This window comes from Diadema setosum, chromosome 16, assembly GCF_964275005.1.
Source record: "Diadema setosum chromosome 16, eeDiaSeto1, whole genome shotgun sequence".
NCBI lineage: Eukaryota > Metazoa > Echinodermata > Echinoidea > Diadematoida > Diadematidae > Diadema > Diadema setosum.
In genome coordinates this window covers 8,446,834-8,470,516 of record NC_092700.1, presented here as the reverse complement: position 1 = coordinate 8,470,516, position 23,683 = coordinate 8,446,834, and the positions used below count along the sequence as shown (strand labels likewise).

The 23,683-nt window shown below is 39.8% G+C and overlaps 1 protein-coding gene across 1 annotated transcript; it reads right to left on the bottom strand.

The window, feature by feature from the left end:
- Positions 1 to 3,190: 3,190 nt before the first annotated feature.
- On the bottom strand, positions 3,191 to 19,891 carry LOC140240260 (uncharacterized). Its single transcript, XM_072320045.1, is given in 6 exon segments — positions 3,191 to 3,309; positions 13,390 to 14,102; positions 14,104 to 14,933; positions 14,935 to 15,765; positions 17,104 to 17,138; positions 18,964 to 19,891. Coding segments are annotated over 6 exon segments (3,456 nt in total).
- Positions 19,892 to 23,683: the final 3,792 nt, after the last annotated feature.

Here is a 23,683-nt window from a genome sequence, read left to right as displayed (position 1 = left end):
GTCTGGCACCTTTTCCCACGTCTGATAATTAATGTTTTTAATTTTTGGAGAAGTCTCTCGACTGGGTCGTGCAATAGATCTACTTTCTCTTTGTCGATCCATGTTCCCCTCTCTGCATCTTACCTGTCTGATATCTTGAGTTAATAAGGCTCTCCCCCATGCCTGGCATTGAATAATGGAAGTCTGGCACCTTTTCCCACGTCTGATAATTAATATGTTTTTAATTTTTGGAGAAGTTGTCTCTCGACTGGGTCGTGCAATAGATCTGCTTTCTCTTTGTCGATCCATGTTCCCCTCTCTGCATCTTACCTGTCTGATATCTTGAGTTGACAAGACTCTACCCCATGCCTGGCACTGAATAATGGAAGTCTGGCACTTATCTATTTTGACAGTTTGACAGAATTATGACTGTCCCAGAATAAGAGATCATGTTCAATTATAGGCATTTTTTTTTCTTCCTGGGAATAGTTGTGCAATTTCTCAACATCACTTTCCATAAGATGGTAGTTCCATTGGCTTCCGAAGTTCTTCGTGCCTGTTCCTATTCAGTGAGTAAGCAGCATCCCCAAATAGAAAGTTCTGATTAAGTTCAAGACCACTGACAAATCTGTTGATTTCATCTGCCTTTTCAGCAAGGTTGTCTGAAAGGTATGTTGCCTTTGTGACCTTGCAAGCCTTCTTTATGAGTTGCCTCTTCCTCCTAGATAGATAGGAAAAGAAGTGCTCCCGACGAATTGCTTCCCGGCGAAGCCTCCTTCTCCTGATCAAAGATACGGCATCCTGTAAGCCCTCCATGATGATCAAGTGGATGCGATTTGAAGACAAAATTAATGTACGGTACCAACGGAATTGTAGAAAATAGACCTGGAAGCGAGCATGATCAAGATCGACGCGACGAATTTCGTGAGTCGATCGAGCTCGTACGCACGCAAATATGGGCGTACCCGGCCTGCTCCGCTGCTGTGTTTATGTACAGCACACGGATACGAGAGATTTTGCGCGGGGAAATCAACTTTCGAACCGCGCGCCAAGCAGAGTAATGATGCAAAGTACGCATGCTTCAAGTTTCGGGCTAATTTCCCCAAAGCGGGTTTCGAGCTGATGGAGACGCACTTTCGCAATATCGGGCAATCTTCCTAAACCGCAAAATAGCGCTCTATTTTGAACTTCAGGCTGATGAAGACACACCTATTGTGGTGTTTGGTTATTTGTCCATGTATTCTTATTGTTTCAAGAGTAACGAGTCTAGCAGATATTTTTTTTTTTTTTTTTTTTTTTTCTGATCAGAAGATCCAGCTGTGGGAAATCCCTTTCTCCAATGAAATTTGTACTTTGAACATTATGGTGTGCTTGCTTCACACTGTCGGCAACATCCCAGTACTTCCCTCCCGGCAGTTGAGCTTTCCATTGTCTCTGAAGTATCAGTAGCACTGCACACGAGATCAGCTCAAGAGCTTGGACTGTGATCATCTCAGACTCTGCGTCACATGTCTCCAGAAGTTTCTGGGATATGTTGTCAGTCACATCAAATGCTACTTTTCTTAGCATTTATACCATAAGTTAATCATAAACATTATATACTATACTTTGTACATCCCGTAAACATTGTAATATTCTCGATATTTTGAATTTTGCATGTTACATCACTTCTGACATTAATATACTGTACTAAAACCTATGTTATATTTTTGGAGCCCACATCCTACAAGCTTTGCTTTTTAGTGGGTTCCTCATATTACACGCCAATTATATGTCCTTATACATTTGTGCATTATTGGTTCAAACTGACTGTGAAAAAACATTTCTGCTTCAAATCAAATGGAATATAAAACTTGTATGAAATGTGGAATATGGAATATGCATTATTGGTTCAAACTGACCTTTGTGTGAAAAACATTTCTGCTTCAAATCAAATGGAATATAAAACTTGTATGAAATGTGGAATATGGAACATGAATAAAAAAAAAAAATGGACTGTTACAGTGAAGAATTGAAGATGCATCTTCCTTCCAATCATTCAGCTTTGTCTGCAAGATTGTAAAAGTGAACTGGCTATTTCTTCTGCAGTATCTCTTCTTAATTGATCAAGGAATGGCATGGATGAAGACTGTGCCCATGCAAAGTGTTCTTCTTTGATAAACTTGATAATGTCGCAATTTGACCCAGCTGGATGAAGTTGGATGAAGTCTTGAATTCTAGCACTCAGTAAATGTTTTGCACTCCTTAATAGCAGCTGACATTCCCTCCTTGAAGGTGTTGTAACTGTTATGGATTGGAAGTGGGGTCATCAAAGTTAAAGAGCAAGTATTTGCGCACAGAAATTCAGCGGAGTGTCGATTCTCCTCTGACAGTGCTGCTGGATGCCTAAAAAACCTAATTTCTGGGCTTTCAATGAATCCCAGATATGGGATCCTCCTTGCTCCAGTGACAAAAGTCATTTGATCCTCTACATCTCCATCATCTACAAAAGAAAAATTACATTAGTTAGGATGGAAAAAAAACCTAATTTAATGTGCGCATTAAATTAAATGTAACCCAGTGAAGTGGTCCCACCTCACATCCAACTGGACCCCATGGAAGACCAGCTTAACGTAGCTGGATATGGGCTATCCAGCCATCTTGTCAGATGGAAAATGAACAAACAAACAAACAAACAAACAAACAACTCCCATCTCAAGATTCTTTGTCTCCAAAAATGAAGAGACGGGGGAAAAAGAGGTAAAACGTGTTTGAGCTATTCATTCATTGATTTATTTTGCTTCAACACATTTGAATAGTCTATTATGGAAGACTGATTATAGTCAGGAGAAATGCAAACCTATGAATCCAATATAAAATGAACACGATGTGAAACATAGTTTTATGTTTGAACATGCACACATATATGTTCAAAGCCAAAATTTAATTCTACTACCAGATCAGGAAAGCCAAAATTTAATTCCACTACGAGATCAGCAGATCTCATTTTTTTATTTCTGCAGTTGTGTTTTCTAAAGGATGGCCTTTCTGTGCTCTGATATTCCATTTGATTGACCAACAACAGCAAACTCATTGATCATTGAAATTTGCTCGAAATTAAAGCATTCGCACACTTTTAGTAATTTCCGATGTAATTTTGATGTAAAAGACTGAAAAGGATGCCCTCTCCACCACTATTCTTCACCTGCTCAAAAGGTAGTTGAAATTGACCTCAGCTGATGTCAACCTCCCAGTATCTGGATATCCCTTCATTAGCCAGGACCGAAGGGGATATGCTGGGTTCCCAATGATGAGTAAGGGTACCGCTACTCATGCGATCAACCGCCTTTCCTGTAGAGAAGTAAAAATTAAGAGGTAGAAGGCATACTGACTGTCATGTGTGGGATTCACTGGTGTAGATGATGCTGGTAGATTTGTCACAAGATCAGTTTCCTCCAAATCTAACAAAGGCAACAGTTCTGGTGGATCCTCATCGACAATGATAACATCCTCAATTTGAATGGCTGCATTTCTCTCATGGGAAGTACTTGCCACATCTGAAACAGCAGATATTACATCTGGTAGTTCTTCTGAGGAATCAACCTTCTCTGATGAGGCTAGCAAATAGCACCTGAGATGCTTCAGGCCCAGACACTGTACTACTTGGTGAACGGATTCGTCTTCCTTTGTGCCAGTGACATCCATGGCTAAATCAAAAACGATAATTAAGTGGTGGCCGCCAGTTAGCTCCACTGAAATTGTTATACTTGCGTGGCACGAATGGGCTTCTGTATAACTGTTATAAATGGGGAGCATAAAAGTGAGGGAACATGTATAAGCGCACAGAAATTTAGCTGAATGTCGATTCTCTTCTTCTAGTGATGCTGGATGCCTAAAACCTATTTGAGGGCTTTCCATGAATCCCAGGCAAGGGATCATCTTTGCCCTGCACTGCTAACTTCTGATTCCGTATGACGTATCTGTTCATGCCCAATTGCAGATGAATATGATGATACTTGCCAGTGGTCATCTTCCGCCATTCCAAATCTGAAGATGGGATGAAAAGTCTCAGTCAAGACTTACAAGCTGCCTCTATGTGAAGATTGTGGGGCAGTAATAATCAATTGCAGCTAGTTCGTTTTCAGTTCTTACTGTGATCCCCACACAAATCGCATGCACCTAATAATCGTCACATCCTCTCTCGTCGCATCCAATCCACTCTCCACTCGGAAAAGCGACGTCTTTCCCAGTCGCAAAAACAACATTGCACTTGCGACACCTGTTTCTAAATGATTTCTTTGGAGCGGGGAGTGGGGTTTTCTTTTTCCCAGGTAGATTGACGACTTTGCTCGTTGGGTATTGTTTGTCGGGGTTCCCGAAATGGGAATGACTTGGGTAGGGACAGGAGCAGAGGTTGGAATGGGGCGGGGGATGGGGTGGGGGATAGGATGAGGATGAGGTTGACTGGATGTCATTGTCACAACTGTCCTTCTCTTTCTGGTATGAAATTCAGTGCATTTTCTGCTAGGGGATGTAATTCTGAATGCAATCTTGCACCTTGTTTGCATATCCAATGGAGCTCTTTCATCTAAAAATGAAGTAAGATGAAAGTGAGAAATATTCATTATTGCCGCGGATCCCCAGCAAGCTTATCTTTCCTGAATGTCGGTAAATTCCTTTTCAGCAGTAGTCCTAATCATTTCTGCTAGATACCAAAAACAGAAAAGATGAGAGCAAATGGAAGATGGTATATAAATCATAGTAAAAAGTACATACATTTGTGTGTGCTGTGCCAATGAGCTGCAGATTCTTCCCAACTCTTATAATCTCTTGAATTGCCAGTGGTGTCTAGTAGACATAAATTTAGGATATATCTAGTTTTTTTTTCTGAGTGGTCCATGTGTGCATAAAACAGTGCCCTGTCAGGTGGAGATAGCTAAAGGGCGGCATACAGCGTACGCATTCCGTGCCAGTTCTTGATGACATTCAGTTTGTCTTTACACTCTACACCAGTGCAGGGTTCTCGCCAGGAATTTCTTCACGCTTGTCGGCACTTAGACGCGCTGTTCTGGGGGTGGGTACGGAAACCTTCGCTAATGCTCAATACAACACAGATAAATCGCCGCTAAAAATGCCACTAAATGCGACATTTTCACGGAGATGTAATGAGCGTTGTGAGGGGCATTTCTCACAGAAACAATGCAGAAACTGCAAACCCTTTCCTAAATAATAAATGAAAGAGAAGTAGGTGCCGATGGTGAAGGTTCCGTTTTCTTTTAGGCCTTTCATGTTTCACTGTTGCAATATAATTAGCCGTCTCTGCATCGCAACAACGCGTGCCGTGTACTCACTACTAGGGCCAAAATAAATAATATGTTGGTTTCTGGTAACATGACCTCAGGAACAGTGGGTCGGTAGGTAGAGGAAAAATTTTATTTTTCGAAAAAATTTTACCCTTTCTATGGAAAAATTTGGTTTCTGGTAACCAAACCCCTAGAAAAGTGGGTCGGAAGGTAGGGAAAAAATTATATTTTCCAAAAAAAAGATTGCCCTATATTTTATTATGTCTGTATTTGCTTCCTGAAGCACAACTAAAATCTGTGGGATAGGAAATCCGAAAAAAGGGACATATATGTTTTAGATATGACTTGTTGATCTAGAATGTTCTTATTCATTAAAAAAAAATTGTTTTGGATGATAGAAAGATTGAAATAAAAGGAAGAAACATCTTGGCTTATGTACGTGAAATGTATACACAAAAAAACAAACAAACAAACAAATGCAACAACATGTACTGGTCACTTTGTACAATTTTTTAAATATTTTTATTCAACCTTCCAAGTTTCATTCTTAAACACTTTCTGCAGAACACATTGTTCAAAGAAGCAACATAGGTTTGTTTGTTTTTTTTTTCCTCAATGTAACGTACTGTGCAGTACGTGTTTGTCACACTATTATGCACACACATTGCAGATGAATGTACTGTACAAAAACAAAAATCATTTCAAGCAGATACATGTTCAAATGTGCACATTATCACAAATGTGTCAGGAGTATACTAAAGCAACCCTTTTTTGAAAATCAGTGTGAAAGTATTCACACATTAGTAATGAATAAATGACTTAACACTCAAAATGCACAAAAGCAATGACAAAAAAGAAATCTGATATAATTATTTAAGACTTTTTTTTTTTTTTAGAATAAAAACATGGGGGTCCAGCTGGGAAAACTGCTTTGAATATCCTGTTTTAAAAAAAACCAAAAAAAAAACAAACAAACAAACAAACAAACAAACAATCAAACAAAACAGACAGATTTGTTTTTGAAAAGCATGAAAAAAAAAATGATTTGGTCCCTTAAAAAGATAGATGTCACAGATAGATTTGACATGTACAATTTAATCCTTGTATCATGATGGCCCTTCAAAAGTTTCCTGGTTTCAAGGGATGCCTTCAAAGGGATTCATTTGGGTCTGACGTCTTAAATAACAGGTCATTTCAACACAGGATATGCTCATATGTAGCAAAAAAAAAAAAAAAAAAATCAACTATACATGTACATTCAATGTATATCAACAAAACAAAAAAATTATGGTGGTTCAAATTCATAGTGCAACTCAAATGGCATACAGCTGTGACACATGTTCATGACAATGTATAATTATCATACTGTACTACAATTATTGTGCATTCTTTTCATCCTACAAAGTATTACGCAACTTATGTTCTTAAAAAAAAAAGTGATGTCTATATGTTCTTGTCGAAAAATGAAATAAAAATTGAAATTGAAATTGAAATTGATGTCGTTATTCAATATGACTGCAAGCCTTCTTTGTCCTGTCCACCATACGTTGGGGGAAACCTAATGAGCAGATGATCATGGTGACATGAAAATGTGAATACTACACTTTCATTTTATTTCATAGAAGAGGAAGTGTCGGGAATGTATCTCAAAGAAAACAAACAGCCAAGATCAAATTTTATAGAGTGACTAAAAGCCACATCAACCTCACAAAGAGAGTGAATCAATGTTTTCACATAAAAGAATGTATTTCACTTGTCTTAGTATACATTGGACTGAAAATAACAATGTTGGTGAAATGAGTAAATGCACAGGTGAAATTTCATCTCTGTATATTTCTGTCAAACAACCAATTCTGGGTGGATTTCCATGGAAAATTTCACATTTTTGTCGGATACATTGGAAAGGATGTAGATTCTCAAAATGTCTGTATCATTTGTACATACATGCATGCAGAACTGCTACAAAGCTAGATTTACAACAAATTCATAATTGCATTACAAATTTCTGCTGCTGTGGGATTTTGGAGTTGAGCTGGTGGGGTGGTCAGGCTGATACAAACCACCAGCTTCCTCATCAACGTCTCGCTCACAATCCCACTGGGGGTCATATTCGTCTCGGAAGACCTCACAAATATTGTGCAGGGTGCAACAAGTAGCGATGACATCAGAAGCAAAAGCTGTATCTACATCATTCCTCTAGAGAAGCCTCCTCCAGCGGCCCTTAACCCTAACTAGGCCGGGCTATTTAGGTAGATCATAGAGCCGGGGGGGGCCTCCCAGGCCCCCCCTCCAGATCTCGGCCGTTGACCGCGCGATCGCGACGAAAATTGGCACACACATTGCCTATGATGTAATCTAAAGTACTACGAAGTTAGATTTTTAAAAAATTGTCATTTATGCTAAATTATGCTAATTTATGCATAATGATGCATGAAATCTGATAATTTGGTATAAATCACTAAATAAAGCTCGAAATGGGCACTTTTTTTTTGTGTAAATATTCTTTTTAGTGTCCTAAGCAAATATAAGAGAAAAAATTTGAGCTATCCGAAAAAATTTCTGAAGTATTTTATTGTTTTTTGAATTTCTTATGTATTTCTTTGTTTTTTCGACTTTATGTTTTTCATTGTTTTTTCGATGAAACTTGTCCGCGACATTGTTCTGAACAAGAAAATATGTTATTAATTGATTTTAATCAATAAAACCCCAAAATAATCATGCTTTTATGAAATTTGACTGTAAGCACAGTTTCCATTGAAATTGTACACAAATTCACGTTTTTGAGCAATTTTTGGTCTGACATGCATGTACATATTTATGCGAAACTTCGGAACCGCGCGCCCGGGCATCGCAAATTTGGTGTCAAAAGATGCGGGAGACTCGACAGAAAAAAGTCATAAAACGTCGCGGCAATAGCTTTTCACGTTAGCGATACATCGCGCGGAACGTCGAGGGGGGGGGGCCTCGGAGGCCCCCCCCCCCCCGGCCTAGTTAGGGTTAAGCCTACGGAAGGCATTTTCTACCACCATCCTTGCAGAACTAAGCGGATAATTAAAGTGCTGCTGTCTTCGGGTGATTCCAGGATGATGTGGATATGCCTTCATTAACCATTGCTGCAGTGGATATGCCGGATCTCCGATAATGACGACTGGTACTTCCACATCATTGATGACTTGATTTAACTGTCCACATAGGAAAGACATGGAAGAAATTCGATTAGACACCAATGACAAGTCTGATATGAAAGTGGGAGTTTTGCATATCGTGAACCTTTCATTTCAGTGCAAGCCCATTAAATATTTAAGGCTTACATCCATCCCAGTACAACATTACCATTGTCTAGTAAGCAATAGCAAGTCTGATATATACAGAGAAACTCATGAATTGAATCAACAATGCTACATGCAATTCATAAATTCAAGCAATCAACCAATAGTAACTTATCAGCACTTGTGGGTGCAGTGGAATGAGGAGCAGTGTAATGTAAAACATTTCTAGTCGATAAACTGAAGTGCACCTACCTCTCTTGGGAAGAGATAGCCACCATATTGAGTTGCATTCACATACAATTCCGAATTCGTGAATACACGAGCATCATGTGCGGATGTGGCAAGGTGCAGGCCCAACTTTCTTTGTATTTGAACATTTTTGGCATTTTACAACGATGGCTAACAAATTTGACATCATTAACTTGAGATTCCCTGGAATCTTCAATATTTTTACCTGCACATCATAGCATATTTTATTCTTCCCTCCTCTCTTTTGCCAGTCAGTGAGTGGTGACTTGTATACCTGGTATTATATTCTTACAATGTCGCATTATTTTAAACAACCATTTCTGAGGCCATTGTCCTCGCCAAGTGTTTGCTTATGATGATGGTCTCTTGTATTTCTGTACATCAAGAGTTACTTAAAATGACTTTGAACGACAGATATACGAGACTCTCTGTTTGCATGAATATATGCACAAAATAATGCCTGTTGGTTTTCATTTTGCAGTGTTAGATAGAAAAATTGTGGGTATTTCAATTAATCATTAAATCTGTTTTAACTGCCAGATTCAAATTATACTGTGCTCATTCAATTAGTTCATTCAATCGACTTTGTATTTCATTTCTGTTTGAAAAGAAATTTAGAAGTCAAATCAAATCAATCAAAAAAATCAATCCAATGGTAAAATGTCAGATGCCATACAGAAGACTCGGCAATATGTTTACTGTACACTCACAACTCCTAGCAAGTGTATGTGAAATTTTCAAATACCTTTTGTTTGCAACATTACAATCTATTCATGATATCCTTATTTTTTATTAGACTCTAGACAAATTATACAGGTACCAATGTATTCATGACCTTCTTTCATATTTCTAGAAAGGCTTTAGATTAATCATACAGGTATAGTATTACCGGGCATAATGTAATACTGTATACTGTATTCTGTACCGCATGGTAATTCCGAACGCGCACATTTAACTGCGTACTAACGACATTAAATACGCGTGGGACTTGGTAGACTAGCCTCACAGAGCGTTATATGGAACGAAATCGTGGGGAAAAAAAGCGACAAACAAATTTATAGTAAGGAACGCTCATTTCGAAGGTGTCGCAATATATCGAAAACTGTACGAAATGTTCATCAGAATTTTTACTGTAAAATATTAAATTTAAGCCTCATCTACCGATTTTTTTCTTTAGTTTGTCGTCCGCTTGGTAAGATTGTGTACGGTGAATCGTGGTAATATAGGAATGAATTGTGTTTGAATGCATGGTGCAACTGCAAAGATGCAATATACTGTATACTAGTAGTAGACGTCAATTATTTATGAAAATCGTATCCGATTTTACACCGCGCTAAAGGACAACTTTTGGGAGAAAGGTGTTCTATATTTTCCAAAATTCGGAGTGAATAACTTTCATAATTTTGCGGAATTCGTAGTTTTTATGACTTTGTGAATAACTGGTGTTAATTTTAGCAGAAAATCATTCTCTGAGTAAGGAATACAGAGCAGAGACACGAATCATACCAAAAATGAAAAAAAAAAAAAAAAATAAGAAAAAAGTGTCTGGTGATAGGATATGGATGAGTTCCCCTATATTTATCCTGGTCTCGGATTTCATTTGTAATATAATGGCTATAGATTGGTCTGCGTGTCCCTCACGATTTTAAATTACAATATCGTCTGTTGAGAATGAGAAGGGCTTTAAGTCTTCTCGAACACTATGGGTTTTGTGGTCACTTAACGCCCTTATCATTCTCAACCGACGATTATGTAGTAGATCTAGTACAGGTTTAAATTTACCAATAGTTGTGGTCAACCACAGCCTGCAGGATTATGCTATGCCAGCCTTTCCTGTTGTGGTAGTCCTCGGGACTGTCCTTCGGGGCGATGACTGGAAGATGTGTACCATCAATCGCCCCTGCGCACTGGGGGAAGCCCCTTCTTGCAAATCCGGCGATAGTTTCAGTGAGCCGATTGCCCGAGGGAAGAGATATGAACATTGGTAAAAGAACATCTTTAATGGCGAAGCAAACTTCTCTGTTCATGGCACAGAGAGTAGCTGTACCAGTGCCAAACAATGTTGCAATCGTTCGATATTCCGTCGGAGTTGCAAGCCACCACAACACAGCAGCAAGCCGACGTTTATAGTGAATGGGCTTGCCAGAATTTGTCGTCTCTTTTTCCAAGTGTGGACGGAGGTGGTCCGCGATAAATTCAAAAGTTCGTCGACTCATCCAGAAGTGTTTTTTCCATTCTCCGTCATTGAATCCACGCAGGATTTGATCCCAAAAGATCTTGCCATGGTGTCTGTTCAAACGGCCCACGCGCCTGTCTCTCAAACTACCTGCTGCCACTGCTGCCGACAAGAATCCTACTACCAGTACATCTCGCTGTCGTTTACGATGGCGAAGAAGCCGTCGATGACGAGCGAGTGCAAATTGCTCTCTTGACCGATGCAAAGTATGTTGTTAAGAATTATCCAGCATTGTCAGGATGTGCCTGCAGGCGCTTAATTGTGAGGCAAAAATCGCCACAAGCAGAATGCAGGAAAATTTCATTGTAAAACGATGAATTTAGAACAACATTTGAACGGACAGTATGTCATGTAGACGAGCTGTGTATAGAGAGAAACACGCATAACTAGCAAGCGAATGTGAAGCTCACGTTTCCGCGCGAAAGTGATGTTCGAAAGCGCGCACCGGTTTTTGGAGGGGAATTCGGTTACCATAGGAACGGAAGCCGTGACCCTGCTAAGACCCACTCGGGCCTGTTTTCGCTCGCCCAGTATAAACAGACGAGAATCCGCTTTTTCATAGTGGGTTTTCGAACCTCCTCGAGGCGGCTCGAAAACCCGCTCGCAGTATAAACGGGGTATCTGTCTTCTCTCCTCCTGCGCTCTTCGACTTCCATCTTCCTTTCCCAATCTTTCTCCCTAAGTTGGTGTTCCCGATCCATCACCATTTCATCTGCCAGGTGTTGTCTTTTCTCCATCTCTTCTATCTGTTCCTTTATGTCATCGTGTGAAGTCTGTAAAGCAGCTACAAGCTTTGTTTTAGTGTCTGCTTTCCTCTTCAGAACCCTTTTCTTTCCTTTCTTGCCTTTCATATCTGAAAGAAAAAGTACATATATATACATGGCATGTATGAGCAGGAAAACAGGACAGGAACATAAAGCACCTCACTATGAGGAGGTTTTTATCGCCAGTGAAATAAGCTCTTTATATCTGTACCCCGTTCTAAGCACCTCACTATGAGGAGGTTTTTATCACCAGTAAAATAAGCTCTTTATATCTAAACCTCGTTCTATCAGGACTGTAATAAAATAGAACAAAGAGTTGGGACCAGAAAAATGTGACCCGCTACAACAAAAGGATCCGAAAAATGGCATGATATTATTCCCTTACTCTTCTACTTCAATTTCATAAATGGTATGCATGGTACGCCTCTGTCAGTCAAAAACTTACAAAGTTGGGGGACACTCATCCTCTGCAAATCTCTGTTCTCAGAACCATCCATAATGATGGATGAAATGACAAAACAAACTGATAAAATTCGATGAATTCTCCATGTAGGAATTCGCAAGCGGAGTATACTTGTATATACTGGAAGTACACAGCACAACCGGAAACTCGACCCGTGATAGCCAGAACGCACTGCGACCAATCAAAAATGAGCATTTGATACAGCCCTCTAGCGGCTAAGTACTTATATATATTGTTGATCCAGCGAATTACAATAGGGTGAAGGGCCACATTACAACTGATGTTAGTAAAGGAACATTTGCATAGAATAAATAAAATAGTCTCAGTGCACTTATTAAATGAAAAGAAACAGATTTTACAGATACCTTCATTGGCCATGGCCAGTTCATCTCGTAGGTGTTCCAACTCTCTCTCTCCTTCATGAAACATTCCTCACAATCCTCTAATTCATTGGATGGTGTTGGGGCTCTGTTACATACACTAGTATGTAGAATGCCATTAGTCTGGTGAAGAAGAGATGAACTGCTAGTTCCACTTAACAGTATTCATTTTTTGATCTAGCATAACAAGTTTATTTACCCGGGGGGGCGCCTCCAGTGACCAGTGGATATCATGCGCGTCCATGGGGTTTCAAAAAGCACCCTAAACACGTATTTTCCCAGTTCTGAAAATGCACCCCTTAACAAGTATTGGCGTGTGAAACTTTACCCTTAACAAGTATTTTGTACGAAATCGTATCCTCAACACATATTCCGATAATTTGACCCCCTAAGCAAGTAGGTTACAACGATAATTTAACAACCCCATCATTTTATAAGTGCACGCTGATCCCTTTTTTATTATATTTATAAGCCTACCTCACTCGCAAATCGGACCCTAAACGCGTAGTTTTGGCTCAAAAAGTTCCCCCTTTTAGGTATAATAGTGTTTTTTAATACCCTCGCAAATCGGACCCTTAACACGTAAGATTCCGTGCGAAAAGTATACCGTTTTTTCTGTATTTTAGTGTTTTTGACACCCTTATCACGTTACGTACGTTACATGCCCAGCCTTGAAAAAGATACCCTTTTTACGTGTTTTCTTGGACACGCATGATATCCACTTGTCAATGGAGGCCCCCCCCCCCCCCCCCCCCGGGTTTATTTACCTGTACTTAGTTGAACTTGCTTCCAAGGCTGTACATAAGCTGCATTTGCACATCTGCCACCACCACCTCTGAGACATGGGTAACAAAAGCAGGAGAGATTCCTTGTGCCAACTGTTCCTCCCTTTGTGCTCTTGATACTGTGTAACTTCCTTGTTCCTTTAACAGTTCTTGGGGCCCTCCCGTCTCGCCGCTCTCGCGAAACTTCTTCATGTTTTACAAAAATAACCGATCTCCTAAATGGACAGCAGCATTGGTCTTCGGGAGCTTCTTTTGTAACATTGGATTTCAGAAAATGATATAGTTGATCTGGGGTGCTGATTGTGGCAGTTCCTGCTCTGACGGCTTCACTTGCTTTCCTCTTAACAACTCCAATCTCGCCATCACTGGTGCCCTTACCATGCCTAGTCCCCGAAAAGTTGTGATGTATGATGTGTCCAAAATCCTCCCTCCCGTAACTTATGTCCAAAATAGGTCCCTTGCTTTTATATTGGCTACTGCAGCCGTCAGAGAAACGGTAAAACTTAGTAATGTTCAACCCCCTGGTTGCAGTTAAATGCTTGGTGACTCTGCGATGGAATTCGTGCACAAGATGGTGGTCGTGGGTTAAATCATCACTAACCATTACAATACTCTCCGTCACAGTTTCCAAACATGTCGGACAGATGTAATATGTGACCACAGGGTGGACTGTTGCAGCATCGTGTGAATAATATGCGCTGATGCTCGCACTTGAAATTTTCAGCAAAATCATACACCCCCAATACCTCATCCATTTGCAGATTCTTTCGGAGATTTTTTTCTTGATTACCTTGCCAATCCTTGTTAAACAAGTGTTCACTGAATGGGTCTATCTCCTCCTTAAGCTCCTTTACCAAATCCTGCACTGTTCCTTGTTTCTCTATTGGCTTACGTTTCTTCACTTCCTTGGTCCCCTTTTTGGTGTGGCATGTTGTTTTTACGATTGTCCACCGTTTCCACTTTATAATCATGGTCTTGTCAAGGTCTGCAAGGATAGGTTGCAGTCGTTGGTCTAACATATCCACGCCACATTTCTTGCACTTTCTGCTGATACAGGAATGATGGTTGAAATCCCATCTCGGTGGTTTCGGGCACATTGTTGCTTTGACAACATCATAGCCGTCTTTGAAGGTTCCTTTGTGGAGACTGTTGATCGCTTGTATTTTTAAATTTATGTTTTCGCAGTATTCACAAAGACAACCGATATATTTGGCTTGTCCTCTAGTTTTTACATGTTTTGGTCTGTAGCTGTAGAACATCCCTGCACTTACTGGGTTATCTGGATGTGCTTTGGTGTACTTCTGGTATAGATTTGCTATGGATGACTCCATTACATGTCTTGGTTTGTAGGTTTTTTTACTTACTAGTTTTATATCTGGCAAAGTATTTGAGTTGGCTTCATAGAATTCTTGGATGAGTTTAATCGTTTTCAATGAGAGCGCTCTTCGGCCTGCTGATTTTTTTATTGCATTTCCCAGAAGTTTGCGGCTACAACCGAAGTATCTTCCAGCCGCTCTTTGTTGTTTATACTTCTTTTATAGCAGCGAGAGACATGGCCATTTGCTTCCGTTTTGCAGACTTTTTCGGTCCTGAAAGGGCATCTGCGACGGCTTCCATCACTCCTTCATGCAATGGATTTCTGCCTGTTATTCCTGCCTTCTCCAGTGCAGCAGCTTTCAGTGGTGAAGCTTTCTGTACGAGGTCAACCGTGGTAGAAACAAAATGCGATCTTTGTTTTGGAAAAGCTCTTCTGACGCGTTGAAGGCTCTTTCGTCTGGCAGTATTAGATCTCACATCGATAGCGTCTTCACCTAACTCGGCGTTCTTTTCACGCATCTCAATCTCCTTTTCACGTAACTTTTCTTCCACATCTTTTACCTTCTGTTCCATCTCTTTCAACTTTCGATCCTTTTCTTCGTTTATCTTCTGAATCTCCATGCATTTCTCTGCCGCATATTTCTCTCTTCTTTTTTGATTTATCTTGGCCATTTCTGCTGCACTTTTTTTAGCACGTTGTTTCCTCTTCCTCTCTGCTTCATATGCTCTTTTCTTCTCATACTCTCTTCTAGTCATGGCTTTTTTTGTTTTTCCATTCTTCTCATCTGCCTTCTTTCTTGCATTCATCTTTCTCATTCTGTTTCTTGCAGTTTCATTATTACGTTCTTTTCTTTTCTTCCACATCTCGGCTTCTTCTCTTTCTTCTTTTGAAAGATTTCTTTTTTTCAAAGTTTCTTCCGCAGTGGCACATTGTAGCCGGTAGTACCTACTGTAGGTCTTGTCATGTTTTTTCAATTCAGCATGCTTCTCAGGGTTTTTCTGTTTTAGATTGTCTCGCCAATTTTGCGTTTTTCCTTTTCCCTTTGATTTGGATGGCAAGGGAGTAGTGGAAGTACCTTCATCTAGATTCCTACGCTCGCACCTAATTCGTAAGGTGTATGGTAGTGGCTGCCTTTTTTTCTTTTTCTTTTTTTGCAGTGGTGCTTGTGGAAGCTTTTCCTTTCCCCGTGTACGGTCGCATTTTGGAGTACCGCAAGCAAAACCTACAACAGCAAAGTACATTGGTTGACATTAATATGTGAAAACTTTGTGACAAAAATGGACCATAGGCCTGCAGTAATATGTGAGCCATTCCTGGACAGCTTAATAATCATTAGACCGATAAGATCTGTCTCTAATTCGGGGGCTTCTCATTTATATATTGACTTTCGTCGGTCAGCTCCCCTCATCCGTAGACAGATGCTATACGATAGACCTGTACTTAAGTATATTGGGTGTTTGTTCCACATGTAAATGGGACGCCAAGACCTTGGTGTCCCGTTTACACGGGGAACTTTTAGTACATGTTGTGGAGCTGTTAGCATTTTCAAATTCAGTAATTTTGTGCTATTGACAATCTTCATTAAGTATGTGTAGACATGCAAATTAAATTTTATCACAGGAAACCTATATTCCATTGAAATTGGTTTTTGTTCCACGTGTAAATGGGACGTCAAGACTTTTGGTGTCCCGTTTACAGAGGGAATTTTTCGTGCATATTTTGGCCCTGCACACGTTAAAGGGTGTGTACAGTTCTGGTCGAGGTGTAGATTTAGCTTTTAACATTTTGCGAGATATTCAGAAACCACTCTATGAGATGTCAAAGAGCATGCAGTTCTAAGGGGTACCAAAAGTTTATTCGATGAAAATCGGTTTTGAAATGGCTGAGATATCCAAAAACAAGGTGAAACAAAGAGATCCTAATAAAGTTGGGGCATGTCGCCTTTTATTATTAGCACTTTTTTGGATATCTCAGCCATTTAAAAACCAATTTTCATCAAATAAACGTTGAATCCTTCTTAAAATTACATGCTCTTTCATATTTCATAAGAGGCTTTTCATTATCTCACTTAGGAATGTTCAAAACATGAATCCCTACCTCAACCAGTACTGTACAGTCCCTTTAACATACACCGCATACACAGGTAAAATCGGCCCCCGACAACAACTGGCTAAATAAAATCAGGTTTTTCTTGGTATTGCAATAGTAATTCCAGGGGTGATATTCACTCTTGAAAAAAAAATAGACAGGGTCTAAGTCTACTTCCGCGAGGGAGCGGAGCGACCGAGGAGGGGGGAGGGTGTGGGAGGGGGTGTCCCCCTCGTACGGTAAGGACTTTTTGCATTTTGGGACTTTAAATTGTGCAATTTTGTGCATACCTGGAGGGGAAATTTGGGCTTAAGATTTACTGTATCTGGACAAAAATGTTATGATTTAAACAAGAAATCATATAGGACTTGTTAATAACTTGTACAAAAAAAAAAAAATAAATAAAAAAATAAAAAATAAAAATCGGAATTCCGATTTAAATCTGAGGAATATCACCCCTGTAATTCATACATCAACAGCTTACAATTGCTTTCAGTAAGTTGTTGATGTATGAATTATTATTGAAATAGCAAGAAAAACCCGGTTTTATTGAGCCAGTTGTTGTCGGGGGCCGAGTTTACCACAGGCACAGGTGCAGAGTTCTCCCAGTCCCACATGTACGGTAATTTGTTGAGATTTTAATCACAAATCCTTTATTAAATGCGACTGGTAGTATCTCAAAGTATATAGTCTAGATCTAGATATCTGAACATGCAGAATAATAAATCATAAATGTAACCAAAAGCTACAATTGACAAAATTATACACAACGTAAATCGGGACACGATTTAATTGGTTTTCTTTTGCACAATTTACGATGGGTTTACAACTTTCAATTTGCCTTTCAATACGCCTTTCAATTCGTCGCAATTTTCATCAAATCGCTTCATATAACTATTAAAATTAACCGCTTACACATAAACTTATCATTAATTAATTAATAGCACAATTAAAATAAACAGTGGGCGGCTACAAGATGACAGCGTAAATCGGGAAACGGAAATTTTCGTGTCCATATTTACGTTGTTCAACAACGACAATGCCCCTTTGGAAGCTTCTCAGACGAACACGCGCTTGCGACGTATTTTGGCACTTTTTAACAAATTAAGAGCATCAATAAATACAAAAATACGATACATAAGTTAAAGGAAGAACAAAATTACTCACGAATTTCTTGCTTAAAGGCAAATCTTAACTGTAAAAAGGTTCCAAAGGGGCATCGTAAATGATGGGACACGAAAACTGTTTTCGTTCTCCGTCGATAGGAAGAAAATGGCGACCGTTGTCAAGAAGTACGTTGTAAAAAGCACTTCGGGGGCGTTGAATCACGTGGTCGTTCATTCATAAAAATGACCGATGGACTACTCCATTCTCAAGCGAATTCTTACGACGTAAATAAATCGTTGGGACACGGATGTTCGTATTTTTCGATAAAGTTGTAATATTTTCGACATACAGTGCTGGATGTTTTTGCTAAATATACCCATTAGTTAATTTATGTTTATCTACGTGAAGAACAACTGATTTGCCGCTTGCTATCGTTATTTTAAAAATTACAGACCGTGGGAAAATGGGAATCCCTACGTAATGTTTGGGACACGAAAATTTACGTAGCGACCCCAACATTGATTCATTGATTGCACAATAACGATGGGTTGCAAAATAGGCAACTTCTTAGGATATATGTTTATTCGTGTTTTTTTCACATTATAAGCAAAACAATTAAATTCAAATATTATATGAATATTTTACAGCACTTAAAACAAAGGACATTATCTATATGTCACAAAAAAGCCTAAAAAAAACATGGGACACCACAGATTATTTGGCGCCAAAAATAAAAATCCCGAGATTTATATTAATTCTAATTTTGGGGTGGAATACCTTCATATGTATTTAATAAAGATATAAATATTTTTAAAATGTGTGTAATTGTTCAGAAGGGGAAAAGGGCCATTGCAAACTGCATACCCATGAATTGACAACTGGCCCCCAAATAAATGGAAACACCCATATATTGTCGATCCAGCGAATTAAAATAGGGTGAAGGGCCACATTACAACTGATGTTAGTAAAGGAACATTTGCATAGAATAAATAAAATAGTCTCAGTGCACTTATTAAATGAAAAGAAACAGATTTTACAGATACCTTCATTGGCCATGGCCAGTTCATCTCGTAGGTGTTCCAACTCTCTCTCCTTCATGAAACATTCCTCACAATCCTCTAATTCATTGGATGGTGTTGGGGCTCTGTTACATACACTAGTATGTAGAATGCCATTAGTCTGGTGAAGAAGAGATGAACTGCTAGTTCTACTTATGTTAGAAGCTGGGAGTATGAAGTTAGAGATAGATGGGTTTGTGGTGGAGTGAGCAGGGTTAGTGACAAGGGCAGGTGGGAAAAAAGATGAATGGTTGAAGGCAGGTGGGTTGGTGGCAAGAGAGAGAAGAGATGAAGGGTTGGTGGCAGGTGGGTTGGTGGCAGGAGGGAGAAGAGATGAAGGGTTGGTGACAGGAGGGAGAAGAGATGAAGGGTTGATGGAAGGTGGATTGGTGGCAAGAGAGAGAAGAGATGAAGGGTTGGTGGCAGGTGGGTTGGTGGCAGGAGGGAGAAGAGATGAAGGGTTGGTGGCAGGAAGGAGAAGAGATGAAGGGTTGATGGAAGGTGGGTTGGTGGCAGGAGGGAGAAGAGATGAAGGGTTGATGGCAGGTGGGTTGGTGGCAGGTGGGAGAAGAGATGAAGGGTTGATGGTTGGTGGCAGGATGGAGAAGAGATGAAGGGTTGATGGAAGGTGGGTTGGTGGCAGGAGGGAGAAGAGATGAAGGGTTGGTGGCAGGAGGGAGAAGAGATGAAGGGTTGATGGAAGGTGGGTTGGTGGCAGGAGGGAGAAGAGATGAAGGGTTAATGGCAGGTGGGTTTGTGGCAGGAGGGAGAAGAGATGAAGGGTTAATGGCTGGTGGGTTGGTGGCAGGAGGGAGAACAGATGAAGGGTTGATGGCAGGTGGGTTGATGGCAGGTGGGTTGGTGGCAGGTGGGTTGGTGGCAGGAGGGAGAAGAGATGAAGGGTTGATGGCATGTGGGTTGTCGGATGTCAGGTTATGGGATTGTCAGGACGAACTATACAGTGGAGCAGAAGCCCTGCTTCTGGATCGCAGAGCTTCTTCATTGACTGCACAGTGTCAAGGGGATCTTCCAATAGATCTGCTTTCTCTTTGTCGATCCATGTTCCCCTCTCTGCATCTTGCCTGTCTGATATCTGGAGTTAACAAGGTTCTTCCGCATGCCTGGCATTGAAGAATATAAGTCCGGCACCTTTTCCCACCTCTGATAATTAATATGTTTTTAATTGTTAGAGAAGTCTCTCTCGAGTGAGTCTTGCAATAGATCTGCTTTCTCCTTGTAGATCGTATGTTCCCCTCTCTCCATCTTGCCTGTCTGATATCTTGAGTTGACAAGGCTCTCTCCCATGCCTGGCATTGAATAATGTAAGTCTGGCACCGGTTTCCACGTCTGATAACATTTTTTTAATTGTTGAAGTCGTCTCTCGAGTGGGTCTTGCAATAGATGTGCGCTTTCTCTTTTTCCCACTCTCTGCATCTTGCCACTCGTATATCTTGAGTCGACAAGGCTCTTCCCCAGGCCTGGCATTGAAAAATGTAAGTCTGGCACCTGTCTATTTTCACAGTTTGACAAAATTATGACTGTCCCAGAATAACTTCAGGGAGTTGCGGCGGGAATATTGCTCTGCTTCATTCATCGTCAGTTTGAGATTGTTGACAGCTGTTGCTTGATCATCAAGAGCGGTGGTGAGACGTTTTATTAGGTGATCCGAGTATCCTCTCGGATCACCTTCTGTATCTGTACTGATTCTTTATTCTTCTTTCTTTATTTCTTTATTTCTCCGCAAAAGTTGTGCAAGAGTTAGCTCAGAAAGTGCATTGCCTATCAATGTCAAACTTATACCATATATGTATCATGTCGCAAAGACGACAGCGCAAGTAAAATCATAGTGATCAGTCGACCGTGACGTCACTATGACGTCATTACATGAAAACACATTTTCATGCATATCTCAAAAATGGAATGGAATTTTTCAATGTAAATTACGTCACATATATTTCAAGTCAAGCGGGTTCTACTCATATTCTTAAAAATTCATATTTATCTTAAAACGCGCGCGTACGCGCGCGTTGAAATATTTGTACGCTCAAATCGAGCTCAAAATTTTTTTGCACACGTTTCAGATCATTTGGAGCATTTTTTGAAAAATTGAAAAAATTGGACGGACGCGTACGCGCGCGCACATATACGCACGCACAGCTCATATACAATAGAAATTTCCCGTTTTTTCACTTTGATCGGATGTCTGAAATGTCAAGGAATATTTCTACCAAGTTTCAAGTCAATCCGACTCAATATGACGTCATACGGGCCCGTCAAAGTTGAAATTCCGCGCGCGCGTCAATGGCGATATACAGCGCAACAATGCCAAAAAACCACCAATTTTAAATCCAATTTTACTCGTCAGGATGGACGGTGACCCCCCATTTTCTTGACATGTTTTTTAAGCTGATGAGTTGTACATATCATTTCATGGGTTGGCGATACTGAAAAAATGATTAAAAGATATCAAATTTCTTAATAAAGTAAAAAAAGTAAATTTTCAAAATGACGTCATCAAATTTCAAGTTCACTCGAGCGTATCTCACTTATCCTTTGCCAATTTTCACCCAGTTTTCAGTATGTTGTAGCTTATTAAATGTACTTTCATAAATGTAATTACACAAATTTAATTAGATGACGACATCACCTCGAAAAAATGGATTGAATGTAACCTTGTCAAATTTGACCAGTTTACGTGTAATCTCTATGGGAGTGCAATTTTTATGGAAATGAAAATTGACATGACTACCTTTATCGAGCACTAGCTCACTTATGCTTCGGTGAATTTCTCTAAGTTTTTAATATGTTGTAGCTTAGACGCAGGGCTATCGTAAGTGTGCCCTTCGTTTTTTCAAACGTTGTCGGAATCACGTGAAAAAACTTGGTTGAAATTAAAGCGTATCTTCGATGTATTGGAAAATTTCTTTCTTTCTGCAACTTTCTGTGCAATAACTAAAGAAAAACATACCCTATCACCACCATATTTTGCATATGTTTAGTTCATATCACGAACATTATTTCACAAAATAACAACTACTTGATCAGACGCCATCTTGGGTATGTAAATTAGGGTCAAAGGTCATAAATGTTTCATCCTGTATCTTGGTAAATATATGTCCTATCTTTCTCATATTTTGCACACGTAAAGACCATGTTACAAGGACTTTTTCACAAAATAACTAATTGCTCAGATGCCATCTTGGGTGTGCAAAGTGGGGTCAAAGGTCGTATGTACTTCTTTCTCAATCTTCGCTATTACGTGTTATCTCTATGGGAGGGAGTTTTTCTAGATGTGAAAATTGACATGACTATCTTTATCAAGCACTATCTCACTTATGCTTCAGTGAATTTCTCCTAGATATTAATATGTTGTAGCTGAAACTTTGCGGTATCATATAAGTGCCCTTTGTTTTTTCACACGATGTCGGTATCACGTCAAAATACTTGGTTAAAATTAAAGCTCATCAACGATGTATTGAAATATTTCTTTCTTTGCGCAATTTTCTTTGCAAAAACTCAAGAAAAACATGCTCTATCACTACCATATTTTGCACATGTTTAGTTCATGTCACCTACATTATTTCATAAAATAACGACTTCTTGATCAGAAGCCATCTTGGGTATGTAAATAAGGGTCAAAGGTCATAACTGTTTCATCTTGTATCTTGGTAAATACCTGTCCTATCTTTCCCATATTTTGGACATTTGTAGACGATGTCACAAGAATCATTTCACAAATTAACCACTTTTTCCTCAGGTGCCATCTTGAGAGTGTAAAGGTGGGTCAAAGGTCATATGTATTTGTTGCTGTATCTTCGTTATCTAGTGTATACAGAATTTAGTACCAAGGATGGCAGATATGACTCCCTTTTCTAAATGAGAATCCAAACATCACACGGCCAATGTCTCTAAACACAAATGAAACCTGTATGGTCATGCGTATTGCGATCAGGACTCAAATCATTGATTAAAAAAAAAAATCGGATCACCTTAATTTGTCAGTAATGACAAATTACAATCTCTAGTTTCAGCATCTTTTGCTTTGAGGGATGCTTCCAGGTCAAAGATGCAGCCATCATGTTGATCGGACTTCTCCTTGAGACTGGTGCACTTTTGCTCAACTAGGTCAAGGCGCTGGACAAACTTTGTCATTTGTTTAATCATGGCTTTCTCAACAGCTTCTTCGATAGCTTTAAGGAAATAAGGACTCTGGATATACTCTCCAAAAGCCTGAATGATTGCTTCAGTTCTTGTGGCTTTCCCTTTGCGGGTCTCCATATTGGGGTATCAAGTGCGACAGACAGTGTGACAGTAGTACTGGAACCTGGAGTGATGACTATTACGGTGCTATACTCAGTGATGAACAGAAATGGCGAGGTCAGGCATACTGACTGCAGAGAAGCAGCCAGTGGACTGTAGCTGTAATCCACATTGGCACTCTGAGACTATGATTGTAGAGCATTTAGGTCAATTCATCTTCACTTCGAGGTATGTCTTACTCTTATATATACCGTCACGTGAAGAACACGTGTGATAGTCATTTGGTGATAATCACGGGAGGTTTTGAGTTCTGAGAAGATGAGGCTTAACTTCAGATGTCACATGAGATACTCAGTAGTCTACAAGCAGTACACTGTGTAGCTAGGCGACTGAAGCACGCACAACTTGCTTGCACATACAACCAGTGTGGCATTCAGCACCGCTA